Raw genomic sequence first — 24906 nt, forward strand, 5'->3', positions numbered from 1 at the left:
AGGTTATTGTTTATATTGACCATGCTGCTTTAAAGTACCTTCTAACCAAGCAGGATTCTAAACCAAGATTAATCAGATGGGTGTTGCTCCTTCAGGAGTTTGATATTGAGATAAAAGATAGGAAAGGATCAGAAAATCAAGTAGCTGACAATCTCTCCAGAATTGAGCCTGAAGCAGGAGTGCAACCACCCACAGCTGTAACTGAGACATTTCTAGATGAGCAATTGTTCCTCATTCAGCAGGCTCCATGGTTTGCAGACATTGCAAATTATAAAGCCATGAATTTTATCCCAAGGGAGTATAGTAGGCAACAAGTGAAGAAGCTATTGACTGATGCAAAGTACTACATTTGGGAGGAACCATACCTTTTTAAAAGGTGTTCAGATGGAATTATTCGGAGGTGTGTCCCAGATGAAGAAAAATAGTAGATTCTTTGGCACTGTCATGGTTCTGAGTATGGAGGCCACTTTGGTGGTGAAAGGACAGCTACAAAGGTCCTTCAGAGCGGGTTTTACTGGCCGAATCTCTTCAGAGACTCAAGAGCATTTGTAAAACACTGTGACAGATGTGAAAAAGCCACGAATCTCCCTGCCAACCATGAAATGCCATAGCAAGGGATTCTTGAGGTTGAGTTGTTTGATGTGTGGGGTATTAATTTCATAGGACCTTTCCCACCCTCACATTCAAACAACTATATTCTCGTGGCAGTCGACTATGTGTCCAAGTGGGTGGAAGCTGTGGCTTTGCCCACCAATGATGCCAAGGTGGTAATGAGTTTTCTTCAGAGATATATCTTCAGCCGGTTTGGTGTCCCAAGGACACTCATTAGTGATGGAGGAAGTCACTTCTGTAACAGACAGCTGGACTCTCTTCTGCATAGATATAGAGTCCGTCATAAAGTGGCAACCCCCTATCACCCTCAGACAAGTAGACAGGTTGAAGTTTCCAACAGGGAACTTAAGAGGATTCTAGAGAAGACCGTCAGTGTTTCAAGAAAGAACTGGTCTAGGAAGCTTGATGATGCTCTCTGGGCTTACCGGACCGCATACAAGACTCCAATTGGCATGTCCCCATATCAGTTGGTCTATGGCAAAGCCTGTCACTTGCCAGTTGAGCTGGAGCACAAGGCTTATTGGGCAATCAGGTACCTGAATCTTGATTCGGAAGCTGCGGGAATTAAACGGATGCTTCAGTTGAATGAGCTTGATGAATTCAAATATTCAGCCTATGAGAATGCCAAGCTCTATAAGGAGAGAACCAAGCTACTGCATGACAAGAAGATTGCCATCAGAGTCTTTGAGCCAGGACAAAGAGTGCTTCTGTATAATTCAAGGCTCAAATTCTTTCCCGGGAAGCTGAAATCCCGGTGGTCAGGACCGTTTGTGGTTACTAGAGCTTCACCATATGGTCATGTGGAAATACAGGAAGAGAATTCTGACAGAAAATTTACAGTGAATGGCCAGAGGTTGAAGCACTATCTTGGAGGCGAGATTGATCGCCAGAGGTCCACTCATCTGCTGAACTAGCAGAGCTGATCGTCAAGCTAGTGACGTTAAAGAAGCGCTTGTCGGGAGGCAACCCGATAATTTCGTATCTTTAGCTATTTTTCGTAGTAGTAGTTTTCTTAGTTAATTTATTTTTATTGAGTTCTTTCTAATTTTCTGATCATGCATCTATGTTCTTCCAGGAACCGAACACCTCAAGCTAAATTTCAAAAAAAAAAAAAGCGGGGGAGGCACACGACGCGCAAGCGTCATTGACGCGAACGCGTCAATCATCTGTGCGTGCAAAATGAAAATTGACAGAGAGTTGTGCGGGAGTGGCGCTGGACTCATGCTTTTAGCACAAACGATCCCACACGAATGCGTACCCCACGCGTTCGCGTCGTTTGTGATGTTCGCCATTCACGCAGACGCGTCACCGACGCGAACGCGTGACCTGTAAATTTGACGTCAAAGAGCGTTTGGACAGAAAGTTGTGCTGGCTTGTGGCAAGAAGTGTGCTAAAAGCACAAAGTTGGTCACGCAGACGCGTGACTGACGCGTTCACGTCAGTTGCACATATGGCCATCCACGCGAGCGCATGCACGACGCGAACGCGTCGTATGAAAATTTGGCTCCCAAGCCATGCGAACAGAAAGTCACGCGGGCGCACGGCTGGCTTCACGCGAATCGCATAAAATCCAGGGCACGCGGACGCGTGCCTGACGCTAACGCATCATTATGAAGAGTGCGCGACCCACGCGTACGCATGCCGTACCCGAACGCGTCACTTGCACCGCCCAGTTTTCTTTCTCTCTCTCTCCCAATTCTAATTCTCTCTTATTCTCTTATCCTTTTATTTTTTCTTTCATCTTAATATTTGTCTCTTCTATTTTCAGTTCTTATTTGCTTGAGGACATGCAAACCTTTAAGTTTGGTGTTGACGCTTCGCTTAAGGGTTTTCTGTTTATTCTTATGGCACTAAAGGGAGGCGAATCATCTTCACAAAGGAGCACAACCTGAAGAATAAAACGACCGCTAAGATAACCCAGGTGGTTGAGTTCCTTTCATTTTTTATTCCCTCCCGCTTTTATTATGTATGTTCCGATTTCCTACTACTTTGTTTTGTTTATTGCATGATCCTTTATTAGTTAAGAATCCTAGGACTAGTTTAGTTCTCCCTATTGCTTTAATTCTGAAAAGATGTCTCATGTATTACTCACTGAGCTTAAATTCAAATAAAAAATACAGGAGTGATATATTGCATGAGAAAGTGGGTCTATATTGAAGAATAGACTTATTTACTTAAATGTGGTGGTATTTTCTGTGATTCTGAATGCATGACATGAATAGTACATATTTTTTATAGTGAAGTTTATGAATGTTAAAATTGTTGGTTCTTGAAAGAATGATGAAAAAAGAGAAATGTTATTGATAATCTGAAAAAATCATAAAATTGATTCTTGAAGCAAGAAAAAACAGTGAAAACTACGAAGCTTGCGAATATATATATATAGAAAAAAAAGAGCAAGCAGAAAAAGCCAATAACCCTTTAAACTAAAAGGCAAAGGGTAAAAAAGGATCCAAGACTTTGAGCATTAATGGATAGGAAGACCCAAAGGAATAAAATCCTGACCTAAGCGGCTAAATCAAGCTGTCCCTAACCATGTGCTTGTGGCGTGAAGGTGTCAAGTGAAAAGTTGGAGACTGAGCGGTTAAAGTCGTGATCCAAAGCAAAAAGAGTGTGCTTAAGAACTCTGGGCACCTCTAACTGGGAACTCTAGCAAAGCTGAGTCACAATCTGAAAAGGTTCACCCAGTTATGTGTCTGTGACATTTATGTATTCGGTGGTAATACTGGAAAACAAAATGCTTAGGGTCACGGCCAAGACTCATAAAGTAGCTGTGTTCAAGAATCAACATACTGAACTAGGAGAATCAATAACACTATCTGAATTCTGAGTTCTTATGGATGCCAATCATTCTGAACTTCAAAGGATAAAGTGAGATGCCAAAATTGTTCAGGGTTGCAGTTGTAAACCCCACTATAAGAAGAGACATGGGCTTAATCGAACTCTCATTCTCATGCAAATTCACATCCTAAACTTATATTAATTTTTGTTGCTTGAGGACAAGCAACAGTTTAAGTTTGGTGTTGTGATGCGTGAGCATCTTTCCTATCTTTTCCTAGTAAATTTGCATCTAATGTGTTGAGTTTAATTAAGAATTAATTATATTTTAGCCACTATGGATGCTATTTTGAGTTTTGTACAATTTTATTTATTTTAGATAGCATTTGGATGGATTTGATGAAGTTTCTGCAGAGAAAGAGAAGAAACCAAGGAGATGACCAGCGAATACCGACGTGGACGCATGGCTCACGCGACCACGCGGAATGGAGGAGATCGCAATGACGCGATCGCGTGCCTGACGCGAACGCGTGGACGACGCGGACGCGTCACATGCGCCACGTGCAGAAAATACAGAAAAACGCTGGGGGCGATTTCTGGGCTGTTTTAACTCAATTTTTAGCCCAGAAAACACATATTAGAAGCTGCAGAATGGACAGAACAAGTGGTCCCCACCCATCAACTGAAGATCTGTTAATTAATTCAAATTTAAATTCAAATCTTAAATTAGGAAAATATATTATTTTAATTTTTAGTTTTAGATATTAGATTTTTAAATTTATTAGGATTAGTTATAAAAGGAGGAAGCTTTCCTTCCTTTGTAGAGGTCTTGGAGAGGATCCCATTCCATCCCAATTTACAATCCTAGTCTTCTACTCTGAACTATGAGCAACTAATCCTCCATTGTTAAGGTTAGGAGCTCTGTCTATTTCTATGGATTAATTTTATTTCATTTTTCTATTTTAATTTTTGTATGGATTTATAATTTAAGAATTGTTTTCGCTCTTTATTTTATGAATTTGGGTGGAACAGAAGTATGACCCTTTTTCTATTTGAGTTCTTGTAAAACTTGGAAAAACTCTTTACTTGAACAACAGCTTGAAAATATATTCTCCTAAATTTTAATTATCTGGATTTAACGGGATACGTGACATATAATCCTTTTATTTTTGGGTAATTAGAGTTTTTGTGGTATATAAACTGGAAATTGATCATCAACCTTTAATTGGAATTAATTGACCAAGGAATTGGCTGTTGATGAATTTTAGAGGAGACTAGAAAGGTCTAAGGAATTAGGGTCTAGTCACATATAGTTGCCATAAATTAAATCCTACATGTTTAAATTAGTTAGTAAGAAAAGTTAATCCGGAAAAATAGATAACTCTGAAACCTTAACTATTTTCTCCATATTTTCTTCCCAATTTATTTACTTTACTATTTTAATTTCTGCACGATTGAATATTCAAATACTCTTTTCTGTTTGTCTAACTAATCCTATCAAATACTATTGTTGCTTAATCCATCAATCCTCATGGGATCGACCTTTACTCACGTAAGGTATTACTTGGTACGACCCAGTGCACTTGCCGGTAAGTTTGTGGGTTGTAAAATACCACACCACTCATCATTCCAGACGGAAAAGTCATCCAAAGGGTTGGCCTCCATGGCTGTTTCCACGAACTCCAAAAGGTCGTCGGACTCGATGGGCCCAGTCTGAGGTGCAAAAATAGGAAAGTGTTGTGCAAGGTCCAAGTCGGTCTCACATGCGTGCGAAGAATCTGAGTGAGGGATATCGTGGCGTGGTCCTACCAAGAAAATAGGGCGAGAAGAGGGGGATTGATCTCCAACTAGGTGTAACTTGGATAACGTGAATGCGTACGGCATGCCAAAGTCAAAGAGAGGGCATTGTACAGAAACGTGAAACTCAGGCTCGTGTCAAACGTAGATGCGGGTCCACAGCATGCTCCATATGAAGACATGTCCCGCGTCGAGTCCTCATAGCTCAAAATAAGACGAATCTCATAGAACTCCTCTGCCGACCCCATCTGGGGAAGGGAAAAAGAAGAAAAAGAAGAGTGAGCACCTAGAGTTCTCAGCAAGGTAAAAAGGGAACCTAAGGTTTTTATCTCTAAGTTGTCGTGAAACAGAAACAGAACAAACACAGAAACACAGGGCACAAATATACATACAAGTAAATAGTATAAACAATTAGAAAATGGCAATAAATAATTCACAGGAAGTTCATATGTGCAAACAAGATGATGCATGCCTGTTCCTAGCGCAGGCTATGAGCTCATGCGTCGGTTGTCTACCCGCAACCCGACGTTACTTGGTGTGAACCCCGAATATGGTTTCTTTACCGTGTCAGTCAGGCACAATTATCATCATGGGTGAACCCGTGTCAGTTAAGATATCTTGGCATCATGATAAAAAAAAAAGGCTATCAGTTAGGCGGGCACTTTCGCATTAGCAATTCGGCACAAGGCCCATTTAATATACAATTCTCAACTTTTTGTTTCATTCATTGTTTCTCATTTTATTTTCTCTTCATTATACCTCCACATCACCAATTACATACACACACCTCTGTATCGCCACTTTTTTATACGTACCTCCGCATCGCCATTTAATTACACAACCCTCCGCATCACTATTTAATATTAATTCTTTTGGGAAAAGTCTACCATTTTCGTTTCATTTAACTAAGGTCATGTATGTTGCCAAATCTGGATATACCCTTTGGATCAAAATCAAAGTTTTACCGTATTTGCATTAGAATTGGATTTGATAACAAACTTAATAAAAATCTGCTACTGCACCTAAGAAGATTCAGAAAAATATAGCAGGCAGCTCTGTTTTTGAAAAATCTATGATAAATTCAATTCTTATCCGTTACTTCTAGATTTTGGTGAGGCTACACCCAACACTCCTAATTTTAGGACAAACAAGTTTCAGGTCTATAGCACCTCGTTTGGTTAATTAAATGACAATTGGAAGTGCTGTACTATTTCTTTAAATTGGTTCTGAATTTCTAGCGAACAGTCTAACTTCCAAGAGACATAACTAACTCTAAAAAATAGCTATGGATATGAAATTTGTACTCACTTAAAATATGCTTACATATCTTTAAAATCCTTTTGGAAGAAACTCAAAATGTCAAATAAATCAAAAGTTCTAGTGGCCGGAATTCGATACTGCAGAACCAGAAAACCAGAAAATTCTGCAGCAATTACTAAATTTCAAAAATTCACATCTTCCAAACCACTTGGCCAAATTTCCTGAAATTTTTATGGAAAAATATTGACTTATTTAAGTTTGATAGAAAAATAATTTGGATAAAAAATAATGCTTAGATTGTTCTCAGGTTTTATTTTAAGTTGCTGCCAAATATGCAGAAAATTCTGCACTAAGTAATTTAACAACCTTACATACCATATCCCACATTTAACCTTATAACCCTTACAGAATCACACATCTAACCTTTCTTAAGTTATTCAAAGATGCTTTCACAGCCAACACATCCCAAGAACCCAAATTCAATAAATTTCACAATTTCAAGTACTTAATCATAATCAAACTTTCCCTTTTCAGCACTATATCAAACAAAACAATTCGTATGCACTGATCATCATTCAAACATATAATAAAGCTATATTTATCATCAATCAAGTATATGATAATTCATCAATTCTCATCAGCAGGCACAGCCACAAGAATAACAATCTAACTGTCCTATTCCTTACTTGGTGGTGTCGAAAATTGAAGGACTTTGCTCTTAAGCTCACTTGCTCGGCTACAACACCTAATGCATCATAATTTAATTTCATTCATCATCATCATTATGACCTTGAGGCCAAACCCATGATCACAGGAAGAGGAAAGATGAAGCATTCACCTCCTCAGGCTAGATGGTTCGGTGGTTCAGAGGAGTTAGGGAAAATGCCCTTGAGCTACACAAACTGGAAGGAAAGACAAGGCTGGGCTGCTTTGTGATGGTGAAAACCGAATTGAACCGAGGATAAGAAATCGAAGCTAGCTTATCTAGTGAGGAATTCCAAAACAGCAAAGGTTGATAGAGGAATGTGTGAACTATATTGCTTCAAGCGCCTATGGAGGTCGAAAGGGTTGGAAAAGGTTGCATGCTGACCGTGTTCTTCTACTGGGTCACTCTCGGTCTTCTCTCTTTCTCCATTCTTTGAATTAGATGGTATGTTTTGTAAGTAGTGGTATGAGTGAAAGGGGGTAGGTGTGGGCTCTATATACATTTCATGTCTCAGGGGAAAGGATGAAGTAACACATGTGCTTAGGATTGGTGATTAAGCATTCACTAGGTTAATTGGCCATGTGGTGTAATCATGGTTTGGGAGGGGGTGCTGTCCGTGGGAACCAAAATGAAAGAAAGAGTAATGTTGTTGTTTCTAATCATGGCTAAACTATAATTGGGTTAGGTGAGCTAATAGTTTGGTTGATCTTAGGGTTTTATACAAGAATGACTAAAGCTTTAATTTGATTTATCCTATAGCAAGAGTATTTTGGGTTAAGAATAGAAATTGTGATCAGAAATTGTGATCATGTACTAATTATGATGGCATTTGATCTATATAGCTGATCTCTCTTAACGGAATAAGGCTTGGTAGTTGTATTATTCTTATAACTTAGTTGTTAAATGTTAATATACCCTCTAGATTTTTTAATAAAACTTAGTAAGCAATCTCTTTTGCTGTTGTTCTTTCAGGTTCGACTGGATCCTTTTAGGCCTTTGAGTAAGCGTAAACATTAGATTGTTGCTAAAATTCTCAAGAAAGCACGCATATATACTCCTCTCACTGCACCGGTATCTGAGAATATGCCCTCCAGCACTAAAGCACCTGCTCTTTAAATTTGTGTAAGGTATTGAAAGAATCTTAGTTCTCAAATCTACAGCAGTTTTGCTGTTGACGTAAATGGAACTGGAAATAAAGTACAGTAGAGTCAGCTAGTTGTTTAATACCTTATTCAAGTATAGTAGAAATGATTTATATGCATACTTTTTGTAGCTTGAATTTGATTATGCTGTTTTGTTACTATTAGTAAGAAAGCTTGTAATGTAACCTCTGGTTCTGTCATCATCTTAGAAGAAATTCAAAACCTCCTTTATTCTCCATTTTGAGATTCTGATATCATATCTAAATTTGTTATGGTAGGAGAAATTTATTGTACTGCGTTCTAAGGTTGATTAGCTTGTAACTTATTAGTTTGAAAACCAATCTTCTCCAATCTCATTTTCACATAAGTATTGCTAGAGTTTAGGTTACTAAGTTAGCGTGAATGTTTGATCTTTATTACTCTCAAGTTTCGAAGTCAGCTGTTTAATATGCATGAATTACGTTTTTTTTCTATTTATAATTATTTTCTGAGTTAATTAGTTGATTGTTGTTAATTGTCTAATTTATTATTGAGGCCATTAAATATTTTATTGACTTATTGTTTATTGTTGTCGATTTTCTAAGTTTATTATTATCTGGTTAATTATTTTATGAGTTAATTAGTGTTGTATTTTCTTATTTATTAGTTTAGGAATTATTGAATTTAAATATTTAAAATTATATATTAATTTTCAAATAATTATTTTTAAAAATTAAAAAATTTAAGTTTACCATCGGTTATATCTGCCTGTAGTTATTAATTTAATTATTAATTAATAATATACTACCGTTGGATTTATTGGGGAAAACATCTGATGGTAAAAATTTCCAGCAAAAATATTATGATGGTAATTAACGACAGATGAAGAAATCCGTCGATAAATAATTACCAGCGAGGTTTATACCGTCGAATTTATTCCGACGGTAAACATATTACCGACGGTACTCAACGTTTTTCTTGTAGTGGAACAATGATGATGATAATGAAGGAGGATGAGGAGGAAAAAGAAGGAGGAAAAAAATTAAATAAGAAAGAAGAAGAAGAAGAAGAAGAAGAAGAAGAAGAAGAAGAAGTAAAGCACACATACAAAAAGGATGAAATGCGTGATGACATGGTTAGAGAATTGGTTTAAAAAACGCTTGGATGCCTAGTTTATTGTTGTTTTAATTGGTATTTGATCCATGATTTCGTTTGGCAGTAAATTAGTGATTAAATTAAGTCAAAAAAAAAGAAAAATTAGTGATCAAATATTTATTACGAAGATACTGAAATTTTTTAAGATAGTTTGACGAGTTAAATCTCAATTTGGCCCTGAAATTTGACCCGATGCGCAAAATGACCCCTACAATTTTTTTATCCCCAATTAGAATTCCCAAATTTGCAGTCGTGGCTCCGGGTTGCTCCTATAATCATCTCCGTCACTAGAATGCTAATCTGGCGCTATTGCATGATATGGTGGACTACACGTGGCCTGTTAAGTGCAGAATGGGATTGGTAACGGTTATATGACATGGAGACGATATTTTATCTCAATCTAGCCCCTGCGATTGAAATAAATCCCTAGACAAAGCCCCCAAATCCCCAAACTGATAACCCATTGTCATTTTCATAGGGATGATTGGGAGCAACAGTCAAGGTTCAGGGAGCTCAAGTAGGTCACGTTCACATGGAACGTGGGCGAGAACCACCAGTCGTAGCAGAGCAGGGAAGCTTTCTCAATGGTGTGGATGTGGAATGTGCCTTGTTCTTTGCTGGTTTGGTACAGAGGCCAATCCCCAGCATCCTCTTTTTGGGTGTCCAAATTATAATGTGAGTTGTTGAATTCTCAGAGCTAATTGTTTCCCATTATGAGTTGTATTTTATGTTTTTTTCTTGTGTAATCATCAGGCTACGGGGAAGAAATGGTGTTGTATTTTTGTTTGGGCAGACGAGGAGGATGACACCATTGTTGTGAGAGTTGAACCTAAAAGAAATGTTGACCATTGAATGATGAGCTTAAGTTGGACAATTAAGAATTTGGAGGCTAATGTTAGGATTTTAAAAATATGGAGTTGTGTTTTAAGCTTATTTCTGATTGCAATTGTGTGCATTAGTTATGGTTTGGTTGTAGGGAAATAGTATGTTATATTATTGTTGATTGTAGAAATGAAATTAACATGAATGTAATTGATTATTGAGTATGAAAATTTGTTCAATTCTGGCATGGTGTACAATTTTAAAACTGCAAATCAAAATAATTGGAAATCAAAATGACGGAAAATCAAAATAATAGCACTAGATTGAATATGGTTGATAATAACTAATATACAAGTACCATTTCCAAGATGATAACAATGTTTATGATAGCACTAGCTGTTCTAACATTCAAAATAATAAGGACTTATAACATTGATGTTTATATAGTATCATCATTACATAGATTTCTTAAACCCTCCAAGATAAAACCATGTAAATGTAAACAAACATAAACTCATGAAACACAATTTTGCCAAAATACAGTTACATCATTACATAAACTCATTCCTAAAAGCAATCATAAAGTTGAACTCAACTTCAAGCCAAGTAAAAGTTACAAAATACAATGCATCACTTCTTCCTTTGAGGTATGAAGCCGAGGGTGGGGACAAACTTCATAAACCCTGCCAATCTTGCTGCTATCTTGGAGCTTACTCCTTGCATTGGGTCCATATTTGCAGAACTTGGGGGTTGAGTTGTTCTTCTCTTGGGGGCAACTTCTTTGACCTTGTAGGTTGAATTGGGTTCTATGGTTGTCTTAGAACTGCTTGTATGTGTCTGGGTTTATGACATTCTTCTTAGGTGAGGCTTTCTTGTCATTCTTACTTGGGTGGTGTGGGAATGGAGTTTGGAGAAATCTCACAACTTTGGACAGTCATCATTCAATTCTGGTTGGGACACTCCATGTTCAAAGTAAACGCGTACAATCCCTTGGTTACACTTTGCATGATAACACATCTCCAACAACTCAACATCATGTGATAGAGCTCTCAACCCAGTCTTTAGAGGCCTTCCAGGAGCCAACCACCAACACTCCACTATGTTATCATATCCTGAAACTTTGTAGTAGTCTCTAATTGAAAATACATCCATCGTGTCTTCATCTAACCCAACCAATTCATCTGTGTTGTCTCTGGCATAATCTAAAAAACCATTCTCCTTGGTAACAAACCTACCTCCATGGTGAAATACTATGGTTATGCGATCCTCCGTCTGCAAAGACATTTCAAGACTAACTACACACAACCTACAGTCTAAAAACAACCAAACTCTGACTGATCAAAATAACTAACTTCCTAGCAAAGCAAAGAAAAAACCCCTAGCAGTGAACCATAAGTCCTAAACTGAATGCATAAATTAAACACAACAGTTATGGAACACAAAATATACGAAAAATCATCAACAAATAATAAAGAGGAAGAACAGAGTACAATAATGTCAGAGGTAAAGGGCTCCGTGACTAACCTCTGTGTGAACAGTGAAAAAGTTTCTTCAGTCTCGCCAACTATCACCAATTCAAATACCTTTCCAGAACGGCTACAAGGGGAGCTCTGGGGTTTCACAGTAGTGTATTCAAGAGAAGAAGAAGAGGAAAGGTCAAGGTTTTGTTGGTGTTTTGAATTTATGATCATCTTAGTATGAAGGTGGATAGTTTTAACCCCAATAATACTTAAACGACGACACTTAATGAGTGGGATTGGGTGCAAAAGTGAGACAACGTGATTTTGGTTGTATCCACTGTGTCATGCAATTGCGCCAGATCAGCATTCCGATGACGTAGATGATCGCAGGGGCAACCTGGAGCTACGATTGCAAATTTGGAAGTTCTAATTGCGGCAAAGGAAATTATAGGGGTCATTCTGAGCATCGGGTCAAATTTTAGGGGCCAAACTAAAATTTAACTCATAGTTTGATTTTTTTTTTTTTTGTTTAAAGAGTTGAATAATCACTTTAATATTAAATTATTAATGATATTGGAGGTGGGAAACATCTGAATTTTTAACCCAAGTAAAATTAAAGGGTGAATACCCATCTCGACTCGTGATAATTTTTTTGGACTATACAAGGTCTCTAGTAAAAAAAAAAATTCTGCCCTTGATCTTTAACTCCGTGAGACTGATTAGTCCGTCCATGAATGATCTCTCTTGAGTTAACGAAGTATACTAATGTGGCACGTTAATCAGCTAATTTGTCTGTCAAGCGCTAGCCAAGATTGATAGATTTCTTTTATTGGGGCCTCCTTGTTTTTTTTGGTAATTATCACGAACCGTATAAGATTTTTTTCTATTTTTTGTTATCTTTTCATATATATTGGCTAAATTTACTATGCAAGAACTAAAAAATATTAGTGATTTTTTATTTTTTTACTTATAGAAATTGAATAGAATATATATATATATATATATATATATATATATATATATATAATATTTATGTCAACTAATCAAGTAAATATAACATTACAAACTCAAAGTTCAACATTTTGGAATAACTAATAACAAAGAGATAAACAAACTAACAACATTCAGCAATATCATTTATATATATATATATTAATAAAAATGATATTGCTGAATGTTGTTAATTTTATCTCTTTGTTATTAGTTATTCCAAAATGTTGAACTTTGAGTCTGTAATGTTATATTTACTTGATTAGTTGACATAAATATTCTTATCTATTTTAGATAAAATATTGTGTCAACTTTTTCATCATCTATTATAAAATAGAATATGCACTTCTTTTAATAATAATGAGTTTATGTGAATTATGATGGTTAATTTAAATTGAATAAACTTAAAATTTAACATAATCTTAACAATATAATATCTTAACAACTCGTAAAAAAAATTAAAATTACTAATATTTATCAGTTTTTACACAATAAATTTATCCAATATATATGAATAAAAGTAACAAAAAATAGAGAAAACTCTAAACGGCTCATGACAACTATCCCCCAAAAGACAACCAGGGAAAAAATTGTCAATCCTAGGTGGCACTTAATGGACAAATCAGCAGTTTAACGTGCTATGTAGGCATATTCCGTTAATTCAGAGAAAAAATATTGACGGAAGATCTAGCTCGTCTCATAAAAATAAAGATCCATGGTCGAAAAGAGTATTTCTTTTTATTGAAAGCCACATTATTTTTGAGATAATTATCAAGCATCATTTATGATTTTTTTTTTCTCTAAAATTAAATGAAATGTTATGCAATTGTTTGATACCATTATTATTTTTCATATTTATTGTCTTTTCTTTTATACATATGTGGAATTTTTAAAAAGTGACCTGCCATTATTTGAATCTTTTCAAAAAATTATACAATAACCAATAAGGGGCGGCCAACCAGTAATTTTTTTTTTACTTTCTCTTTGAAAGAAATATGGAGTAAAGTATTGTTTTTGTCCTTAACGTTTGGAGTAAGTTTTAAAGTTGTTCCTAACGTTTAATTCGTCCTATTTAAATCCTTAACGTTTCAAAATTGACTCAATGTTGTCCTACCGTTAGAGATCTGTCAACAGAATTGACGGCGAGACAAAATTGAGAGGATTTTAAAACGTTGGAGACTTAAATAGGACGAAAACGTTAGAGACAAAAACGATACACAGAAATAAATTTTAATTTTATCCTTCAATAATATCAATTTTTTTACGGTAGATAGTTATTCAATTATTTTTTAATCACATCTAAATAAATTATACTTAATCACATTACTTTTATTCTAAATAAATTTATTCTTTTATAATTTTACTCTTAAAAATTTTTACTCATCATAAAATATTTGTAGAATGATTAGTACATAAATTTGTGGGTGAAAAAAATGATACATATACAATAATGTAATGTGATTCTAGTCATTCTACAAACATTTCATGATGAGTAAAAATCTTCAAGAGTAAAATTATAAAAAAAAATATTTAGAATCAAAGTAATGTGATTAACTGTAATTTACTTAGATGTGATCAAAAAATAATTGAATAACTATGTACCGTAAAAAATTGATATTAGTGAAGTATAAAATTAAAATTTATTTTCATATATCGTTTTGTCCCCAAATTTTTTGTCCTATTTAAGTCCCTAACGTTTCAAAATCGTCTCAATTTTGTCCCGCCGTCAATTCCGTTAACAGATCTCTAACGGCAGAACAATATTGAGTCAATTTTGAAACGTTAAGAACCTAAATAGAACAATTTAAACGTTAGGGACAACTTTGAGACTTACACCAAACGTTAGGGACAAAAACGATACTTTACTCAAGAAATATGAATTCAAATTATCATGAGAAACATCTAAAACCAAATAAAAAGAAACATCCAAACTCTAAAAAGAAAAACATCTAAACCTAAATGAAAACAAACATCTAAAATTATTGTAAAAATAATATCCAAAATATAATAAAATGAAATATCTGAAATGTAACAAAAAGAAACATCCAAAACTTAACAAAAAGAGATATCTAAAATTATTTAAAAAAAGTCAAAACCTAACAAAACGAGACATACAAAAATATTGAAAAAATAACATCCGAAAACTAAGAAAAAGGACATCTAAAACTATTAAAAAGATCATCCAAATCCCAAAAACAAAACATATATAAAAACATCCAAAACATATAAAAAAAAAGACATATCCGAAACCTAGGAAAAATAAACATCTAAAAAATAAAAACAATCATCCAAAACCTACAAAAAGAAAAAGAACGTCGTTGTAAAAAGAATATCCAAGAACTAATAAAAAGAAACATCTGAAACGTAACAAAAAGAAACATTCAAAATTTAAGAAAAACAAGATATCTAAAATCATTTAAAAAAGTTTAAAACCTAATAAAACGAGACATTCAAAATTATTGGAAAAAGAACATCCAAAAACTAAGAAAAGAAACATCTAAAAGTGCTATTGAAGCAGAAATTAATGCTATTTTTCAAGGCTCGGAAATAACTTGGGAGAGGGGGATCAAGAAGCTTATTGTTGAGTCTGATTCCAAAGGTGCTATTGAGATGATTAGAAATCCCCCTTGTAAGCATCCAACTCTAACGTGTATTATTAGATGGATATCTAATCTCCTTATCTCCTTAGTCGTAACTAAAGGGTGGAGCTAAGACATGTCTACTGGGAAGCCAATCAAATAGCTGATGAGCTAGCCAACCTCATTCTGAACTTAGGTCAACATGAAGCCTATTATGAACAATCCCCAGCCAAATTTTCTTGTTGGTTTTAGCTAATTGTAGTGGATTGTATTTTCCTAGAGTTTACTATTTTTTTCCTTTTTCGGCCTTAAGGCCTCCTTTGTAAAACAAAAAAAAAATCATGCAAAACACACCAAAAAAATCCAAAATATAGGAGAAAGAAAATCCAAAACTAGTAAAAAAAATTATCCAAACTAAGAAGAAAAAGATATTTGTGCAAAGATATGGAGGGGTGGCTGCTCCATTCTTGCGTGAGGAAATAGGCGTCACGGTGAGAAGCGTTTTGGAAGGAGGCGCAGGTGTGTGGTGGCAGGATGACCGGCGACCAGGAGGGGCCGACGACGCAGAGAGTGAAGGGGAGGCGATGTCGCGACAGCGGAGGAGAGGGAGATCGCAGTCGCACCGTTCTTGCGCGAGAAGATGGGCGTCACGACGAAGATTGTTTGGAAAAGGAGGCGCGGGTGTGTGGCGGCGTGACAATTGGTGAAGGACCAGGAGGGTTCAATGGTGTAGAGAGTAATGGAGAGGCGACGTCACGGCAGCGGAGGAGAGGGAGATCATAGTCCCAAAATGTTATGGGTTGAAATAATAGGACATGTTTTTTACTTTTTTGTGTGCGCAAAAGTTTTTATTTTTTTTAATTTTAAAATTAGGTTGTAGTTTATTTTTTAATTTTAAAATCTTAGATGCAGTACCCCGCACCTCTAATTGGTTACCTATGTGGTTTCTAAATTCTAGTTAACCCCCTTTAAATTAATTTATAATTTATCTTTTGCGATATGTCAATTGTTGATTGGTTATTTTTTCTAAGAGTAATGTTACATGACCAACAAATATTATTATTTTTTACCAGCACTTACTCAGTAATAATTTGCACTCATATTTACGGACATTTTGCACACAAGTATATAATTTACACCTATATTTACTAGAGTTTTGCATATATGAATCAATACAGTTTACACTCATAAATCAATAAGATTTACACCCACATTTTTTAAAATTTGCATACATAAATTATTAAAATAACAATTTAGTGTTTGTTTTGACCAATGACCAAAATTACTAAAAGTTGCTAACCCCAAGAGTTTCTCATTTTTTAAATTGATCATTAACCACACTTGATCTGAGTTACCCAAAGTTAACCAAAGTTAATATTTAACTACGGTAGAATTAATTTGTAATTAACTTATTCTTTGAATTTATCCTTGTATAATTTTTCAAAAATATTAACCCAGCTCAAATCTCTCGAAAACAACTTCTTTTCCATTCCATTTTGAAAAAAGAAAAAAAAAAAACATAAAGATGGACATAGCCACAATATACACTAATCAAAGTTAAGAATTAAGTATTGTTTTGATCCTCAAAGATGTGAAAGTTCACTTCATTAAAAAAAGTATTATCCAACAGTCCAACACCATACACTAGAAGATCCCGTCGCGAATCGGAGCTCCATTCAAGGGTCTGTCGCTGGCCAATAAGTTGCTGCATGCACAAGGCAGGATTCGAACCTCCGACACTTGCTTAAGCGGACGAGTAAGCTGACCACTCGACCAACCCAAGTTGGTTCCGCAATGATTAATTAGGAATATGTTTACCCAAATATCCTATATTTATCAACTATGATTTGTTATATAATTGTTATATTAATATTTCATTTTTTTAAATTGAAAAAGATAAGTGAGAAAACCTAAACCATATGACCGGAATGTAAACGGCTCGATCTCTGTCCGAGTGAGCTTATCAGATTTAACTTTAAGCCCTAACCCTAGACTTTATGGGTAAAGTTCGTACAAAACTTAGCCCACTTCTGTTAAACTAATTCCCTTTGTGTCATTAATTGTGCTGAGAATTGTATGCAAAAAATAAAATTGGAAATCTTGTAATAAATATTTAGTGGTAAGTAGTAAGAGTGACAAATAAAATGAACTAGAAGTTTTGCTCCAAGTAACAATTTAAAACTAGAGAACTTGGGTAATGATTGTTTGGTCATGGGACTTTCTCATATCAGATATCACTTTTAAGTTAACCAACTATAATTTGAATTGAATATTTAGAAAACTGGTCGTGGGTACTCAGAGATTCATACAAAATAAATAACTGTCATACCAATAAGAATCGAAGTAGCAGCCCTGATAGCACACAGCCAGGTCAGATAGTTCATAATTGATTCCGGTAACCTGAAAATCACATGAACTTACATGAACATAAGTACTTTAGTTAATCATTACTGTTCACATTCACACCATTTTTAAAGGGGGGTAATGAAAATGCTGGTTAAATAATTTGCCCCATGCAAAGACAATTGGAAATTAAAAAAGATTTGCTTACATAGGTAATCAAGTGGTCCATTTTGAGTCTGGTCTCTTGATCAACAAGGATAAATGTGGCTATCATTTTTATCCAAGTTGTACCAATTATATCTAAATCCAAAGCATAGATAACTGAACCTCTTCTTGAAAATAAGAGTTAACAGGAGCAATTGATCAAATGAATTCATTTGATGGATCAAAGCACATCTAGGACTCTCTGAATCTCAATCTTTTGAGACTCGAATGATTAAACCAGTTGGTGTATGGTCAGTTCTGAGATGTCCGGAACCAATCAAGTCACGAAGATGAAATCTCATATCAAGTGGAGACATTCGAAGACGCTTCTTCTCCAAGGTGGCTAACATCATCTCCTTATATCTACGACGACTGAGAAGTGAAATAAGTTCATTTCTACCCTGAACAACAAAGTGAGAACAACTTTAATGTGATCTCAAAACTATTTCCTCATGATCTTCAAAAATAATTCTGCATAACTATCATTCTGGTAAAGAGTACAAATCTGAAATACCATCAAATCCATGTAACTACTAAATCACATCCCAACCAAGAGACTAAATTCAATATTTTCCTATGTTGTAATTTATGCTTACTAAAGTACCTGATGCAAATTGTATTTTGAGAATTCAGATTGAAATTTGCAAAATTCTAAATGGAGTTAAAATGGATAAAAGAGGTTAAAGATTTACTTAGTAGAGTAGAGATGAGAGTTATGATAAAATATACAATAGGCCTTCTAGCAGGAGTGAGTCCAGAAATATCAGGTTACCTTTTCTGGTTTTATTAGTAGAATTTTTTTTCCTTAATTTTACGTTACTTTTTTTATCAGATAAAAGAATGCAATTTTTTTTTTTTTTTACCAAAGATAGGGAGACTCGAACCCGCGACCTCTTAGGTGAGTATGGGAAGACTATGTCATTTGAGCTATAACTCATTGGTGCAATTTTCTTCTATTTATTAACAAGAAAATATAATGTCATATAATTTTAAGGAATTAACAAGTTCCACATATTAACATAACTAAATATATGACATATTGTGTTAAGACAAATATAAGTTTGGAAAATAAATTAAATAAAATTAACATAAATAAATTGAAACAAACTCAATAAAAATAAGTACTTTTTAGGGAATTTATATCCTTCCCTTTGTTTCACTCTCCTTGGTCGGTCACTTAGAGAAGTCAGTTAAATATAGGGAGTGGAGGGGATTAGTTAGTCAGTAATTGAGATTTCAGAATTAGAAAGGGTCTCAAACTAATTCCTAGACAAAACCCCGATTGTTTACATGTTCAAATATTTAAAACGTAGTTGAAGTCACCTTAAAGTACAATAAACATATTATGCAATTTAACTTGGAACATACAGAGATCAAACTATATCATGAGTATCTATACATAAAAATACAGTAAACATTAAATCTTCATACCTGAGCAAGACCCTTAAGAAGTGTGCCAACATTTGGGATTGCAAACCAATACATGTTTGGATCAATAAGCTGTCGAATCTGGAAAGCATGCAATAAAATTATACATAAATATTAAGACGAAAAAGGAATATAATCATACAGCATTGTAGTCGAAAATAGATATATGAAGGAGATAATCAACATAAAACTACACAAGTTTCCCACAGGAATCTTGTGTTGACAAGTATTCCTGGAACCTATAAAGTGAAGTTCCGTATATCCAACAATAGGAGGACGTGCAAAATTTGCTTAACCAAAGAAAAAGTTTGCTATATCTTGTTGCATCTTAAAGCATGAAATGATAGAGAAAGGTTACAACATTCTCATTGCAGACAATACTGCTTAACAGAAAACATAAAAAGTGCATTATTGAATGGTACAATTTTCTTAATATCCCTAATGAAACAAATTATTTATTTTGTACCAAAAGAAAGAGATAGAAAAGAAATGAATATGTGTAAAATTGGGCACCATTTGCATAGAAATAGAATACAAGATAAACAGCTGTATCATACTTCTCAGAAAACCAAGTAACATTTAGTCTTGTGATTGTTCTCAGCAAGCATTTTGGTATATTGAGAAGAGATAATAATTAAAAATACTATTAAAGTTTAATCACTAAAAGGAAGCAAAAGTTTCAAAATCCCTTATGACATTATGTAATCCATCAAAGAAAATTAGAAAACTGTCATGTATCATTGTCTTCGGACTTTCCCAATTTGTGAAGAAACTACAAAAAACTTTCCTCCCAAAAATATCTAATGTGGTTGCCCTCTTTGTTTAATCACTCACTCAAAGACTTCATACTCTATCTAGTATGTACAATTGTACAAACATAAATATAGTTATAACTACAGAAGGGTAACTACGGCCAACCAATGAATAAAAAAAGTAAACAGAGCTTTTATATTTCATGTTTACTCACAATGACACCGGCATTAATTAAAAGGGTGATGTGGCTGTCCTTCACCTTCCCCCCAAGTGACAAGAGTGAGCACTGCATCAAGAAGCACACTTCGCTAATTATAGAAATTGATTCAGTAAATTCCCTGAGATAACAAAGTACAAAGATTTTGAGCTGATAAATCAGAAAATATCATCTTTTATATTAGTATATCTGAATATAAATCTGTATGATGCACTTGACACTCCTATGTTTAGCATTCCGATTCTTCCAAAGTAAAGGCATTTGCCATATTATAAGGATTTGTTATAGAGTAGACAGTGTAATAAACAGAACTGGGAATTATTATATGGTATAAATAAGCTTATTAGTGAATCTCACTCACAAGCTCCTGATGTTCAATGCCAGTTTCCAGCTTCAAATCCAGAACATAATTTTTGAACCACCCAAAAACTTCATATTCCATTTCTTTCTTTCCTTCCATTCTTTTAAAAACTTGATCTATCTATGGATCAATAGTCAGAAAAGATAAATGGAACATTTCAGTGACAGTCCTTTCAGAAGCATAAATAGGTCAGCAGAAACAACTCATATTGTAGTGAACTACATTCTTAAATCAAAAAGGAAATAAACTAAGGCATCCAAGATGGGGACAATTCAGTAGCACTAAAACTAGAATGAACATTTTATACTATGGCCCAACACTGCATTCCTGAAAGTTGGAATCATAAATTCATAATAATACAAACTAACCTGCTTTATGTAGTCATCCAAAAACATTATAGCATAATCATCTTGTCCAGTATTTAATTTGAAAATACGCAGAACTTTGTCCCTCCTTAGAGACTGCACAATTGCACAAATAAGATATATCACCCAATTACCACGTATCCATCAAAGCTTTAATGTTTAGCAAATTAAAACACAAAGATTATGAAATTTATCAGACCTCCAATTCCCTGTCCACCTGCGTTCTGTCCTTTACACTGCTATACAACTGGGATTTTAATATAAAAGGCTGAACCGACACCTGAAAAATTCAAACGTCATTATTGACACTTTAAATCTATTACAATAAACACAACTAAAATTCACATGCTCTAAAAGTATCAGAAAGGATTGTGCTTACTCTGACTCACAATATGACCAACCTTCATTTAGGTATATGTTGTATTTTGCTATCAAATAAAAAGTGTATTCTTTTCTAAATACCTAATCTTCCTTTATTACAGAAATTAAAGATATACACTAGTACAACCACCTTAAATGCACTCAAGTAACATGCAATAATTCATCCAAGTCCAACCATATAATGTTATGTAGCACTCAATTACAACAATGTTACATGGCACTTGAGTAACAAAGGATTAAATTTTGATATCACCTTAAAAGCTTTTTCATATTATCATTCAATTATACATTGACATACCATTACAAGTGTTTGAATCCTATAATAACGACTTTAATGCTGTAAAAAAATACATGATTAATTCACGATGGAAACAATTATATCAAAATAAACCTCTTCTAGTAAATACTTGAACTAGTCCAACAAATCAAATATATACATGACATGAAGTAAGTTCGAATGCGATTTTGAGAATGTTATAAGATATCAATATCAATTTAGTTCCCCAATTTACACCTATCCTACCCATCACTTTGATACTTATAAGGATAGTTCATTTAATACTATAAAGATCCGACTCGATACAATAAATACCTAAAGGAGTAATTCACTATCCTGAGTATCTTTCAAACACTAATTTGAGTACTAACACTGCGTTTAGATCGAGAGACAAGGTGAGACAGGACACGCAGACTCTTCCTTCTATGTTTCAGATTCTAAGTGCTACAAGAAAATCTCTATGTATTTGTGTCTATGAGACACTAACCAAATGGACCCTAGCATAATCTAGTTTTATACTCAACACAAATAACTAACAGCTAGTTCATTATAAAACAGAGAGAGAGAGATGCTGAAGCTGAAATCAAAATCAAACTAGGAAGTGTTCGTAGAAGGAGGAACCAAACCTTATCAATGTCAGGGAACTGAGCTCGCATGATTTGAAGCGCGACGAGCGTATCGCTGAATGTGAGATCGTCCTCTGCAAAATATGCTCAAATTCACAAACAACCTAGAGAGAGAGAGAGAGAGAGAGGCGAAGAAGAAGAGAAGGTGCGTACGCAGTGACGAGGAGGTTGCAGCGTCGGCGGCGGAATCATCCATGCGGCGGCGTTTGGTGCCTTTGGAGGAAGATTCTGGAAGGTCATCCATGACTGCTGCCGCGTTTATTTCAACTACTTAGGGGGTGTTTGTGAAACACTGGAGAGAGAGGATAAAAGTGCGCTTCAGTGTTTTAAATGTTGTTCTTTGATATTTAGCAACTTTGATTTTGCGAGTCAAAAACTCGTTCATTAAAAACAAAAAATTATAACTTTTGTATTTATTCAATGCACGTTTAAGTTGTTGCTAATTATTATTGATTTTTTTATAATTTTTTTTAAATAAATATTAAAAATATTAAAACAATTATTCTAATTTTTGGACACTGTTTATTATTTTAATTTTTTATAATATATATTATTGTTTCTATTAAAAATAATAAATTAAATAAAAAATTAATTATAAATAATAATAAAAATATAATTTATAAAAAATTAAAACTTAAAATAATAATAAAAATAAAATTATTAAAAATATTTAAAAAAAATACTAAAATATATTATTTTTTATATTATTTTTAATTTAATAAATAAATATTCATTTTTACTATAAAAAATATTTTAAAATTATCAATTTTTATATGTTATTTTTAATTTCATAAATAAATATTAATTTTTATTATAATAATAAAAAATTATAACATATTAAAATAAAATACTATAAAAAAATACTATATAAAAAATACTAAAAATATATAAAAAAAATTAAATATACTTTAAAAAATAATATTATAATTTAATATTATATTTTTTTAATAATTAATTAATTATTTATCTAGAAGTGATTTTAACTAATATTATCCAAACAATATTTATTTTATCAAAATTAATTTTAGTAAAAATTGTCAAATATAAATTATGTTGGCACAAACTCACTTTTATCCAAAATTAATTCTACAAAATCACTTCCATTCAAACTCCAGTTTGCTTAACGTGAATCCAAACACATACTTAATGAGACGCAGAGGGACACCACTCAAACACTGATGCTGAAATTTCAGTTCACTTTTCTCTCCTTCCTAACTCATATGACATATCTTCTCCTTCTCACTTCAAAAGTCTAGGATTTAAATCTTAGAAGTTGCAATTGAGGTAAAAATTTGATAAATATATGAAGAATACGTAAATATATTGTATATTTAGAATTAGAGATTGTCTAATTTATTGAGATATCTAGAATTGAGAGTTGTTTAATCTACTGACAAAAAAAAGAGAATGTAACTAAAATTTTAGTTTGGGATTTCAATACCTTTAAAACGTAGGAATATAAAAAAAATTAAAATTAAAATTTTAATAATATTTTTTTAAAATTTATCCACATTCAAATTTTTCTATTCTAATTTCATCTCGTTTTTTAATAGATTAGAACTTTTCTGTTCTTTCGTCCTTTCTTTTATAATTTATCGGATCGTTGTTTAAGCTTCACCTTTCGTCGTTACCGCTAGGAGCTATTCTTTGTCATCACCGATGTCACTGTGTTAAGGGTAACTTATTGTCGTTGTTTTAGTCATTTTTTCTCTCGTGCATTTACTGCTCTTGGTTCTTTCTTCTTTTTTCTATATTTTTAGTGTGTGTTTGCCATGAAAAAAAATAGTTTTGCAACATTTTACCATGAGTGTACCTAATTTTGCAGTGTCTTGCCATGAATTCAGCTCGTTTTGTGTTGTTTATATTCTCTGTTTTTCTGTGATAATTTTTTTTGAAGTAAAATATTATTACCATTCTAAGTTTCATCCTATATTGATGAAGATTGTGATAATTCATATTCTTGTTGAGTGAAGGAGATAGGTTCTAAATTTTAAAAAAGATATTCAAGGTGGCAAGGTCTTTAAATTGTGTTCTTAATAATATTTAAGTAATTCTAACTCTTGCTAACATCAATGTGATACTTGTTTCTAATTTCTATTCAATTGGTGAAGCATTACATATCATATATTAGGTATGGAAACAGAATTGATAGATTAATCAAGTAATTATTTGCCTAAATAAAAATCTTTTTGTCTTTTGCATAGGTGGTGAAAGTTATTTTAAAATTCTTTAATAATTTACATTTGGACAAGAGCTTTTGGGACTTGATAGATTCTCAAAAAATTACAGTAATTCAATTCATTTTTAGATTGATCTAGTATTGATTGAGTTATTTATGGTATTTTGTGAAAATTATGATAATTAGATTTTTGAGTTAACTTTGATTATATTTTGGTATGACTTATTATTTGGTGTAATTCTCAAATGTGATGTAAGATTTACTATAATGATGTAGATTTTTTTTTTTTTTGTTGATGTTTTTCGACAACCCTTTAGTGTCTTTGTTTGGCCTTATTTAAATATGGTGGTGCAAAATATATCTTTGTTCATATAGATTTTTGCAAAAATTATAAGGGATTGAGTTGTATTTTTTTATTTTTTTTGGATGAACGGGGTCTGCAGACCCCAAAAGAAAAAGAAACTAACTAAAACCTTTTAATATAAGAGTGCC

The 24906-nt window shown here is 33.6% G+C and overlaps 1 protein-coding gene across 4 annotated transcripts; it reads right to left on the minus strand.

The window, feature by feature from the left end:
* Positions 1-14680: 14680 nt before the first annotated feature.
* LOC107625031 (Serine/Threonine-kinase) lies at positions 14681-23440 on the minus strand. Of its 4 annotated transcripts, none has more exons than XM_088505399.1 (10): positions 22389-22556; positions 22236-22309; positions 21151-21231; positions 20955-21047; positions 20587-20706; positions 20223-20294; positions 19259-19336; positions 17832-18228; positions 17610-17680; positions 14681-14996 (listed from the first exon to the last, which is right to left on the minus strand). In XM_088505399.1, the coding sequence occupies exons 1-8, from the start codon at positions 22477-22479 to the stop codon at positions 18037-18039; spliced, it is 801 nt and encodes a 266-aa protein (XP_088361525.1). In that variant the 5' UTR covers positions 22480-22556; the 3' UTR covers positions 14681-14996; positions 17610-17680; positions 17832-18036. The 4 variants fall into 4 exon arrangements, with proteins under 4 accessions (XP_088361525.1, XP_016183044.1, XP_020971273.1 ...); XM_016327558.3 differs by lacking the exon at positions 14681-14996 and adding an exon at positions 23375-23440 and having other exon boundaries at positions 17372-17680; positions 22389-22502; XM_021115614.2 differs by lacking the exons at positions 14681-14996; positions 20587-20706 and adding an exon at positions 23375-23440 and having other exon boundaries at positions 17372-17680; positions 22389-22502.
* Positions 23441-24906: the final 1466 nt, after the last annotated feature.

Source organism: Arachis ipaensis, chromosome B2 (assembly GCF_059453495.1).
Source record: "Arachis ipaensis isolate K30076 ecotype BB chromosome B2, ASM5945349v1, whole genome shotgun sequence".
Taxonomy (NCBI): Eukaryota; Viridiplantae; Streptophyta; class Magnoliopsida; order Fabales; family Fabaceae; genus Arachis; species Arachis ipaensis.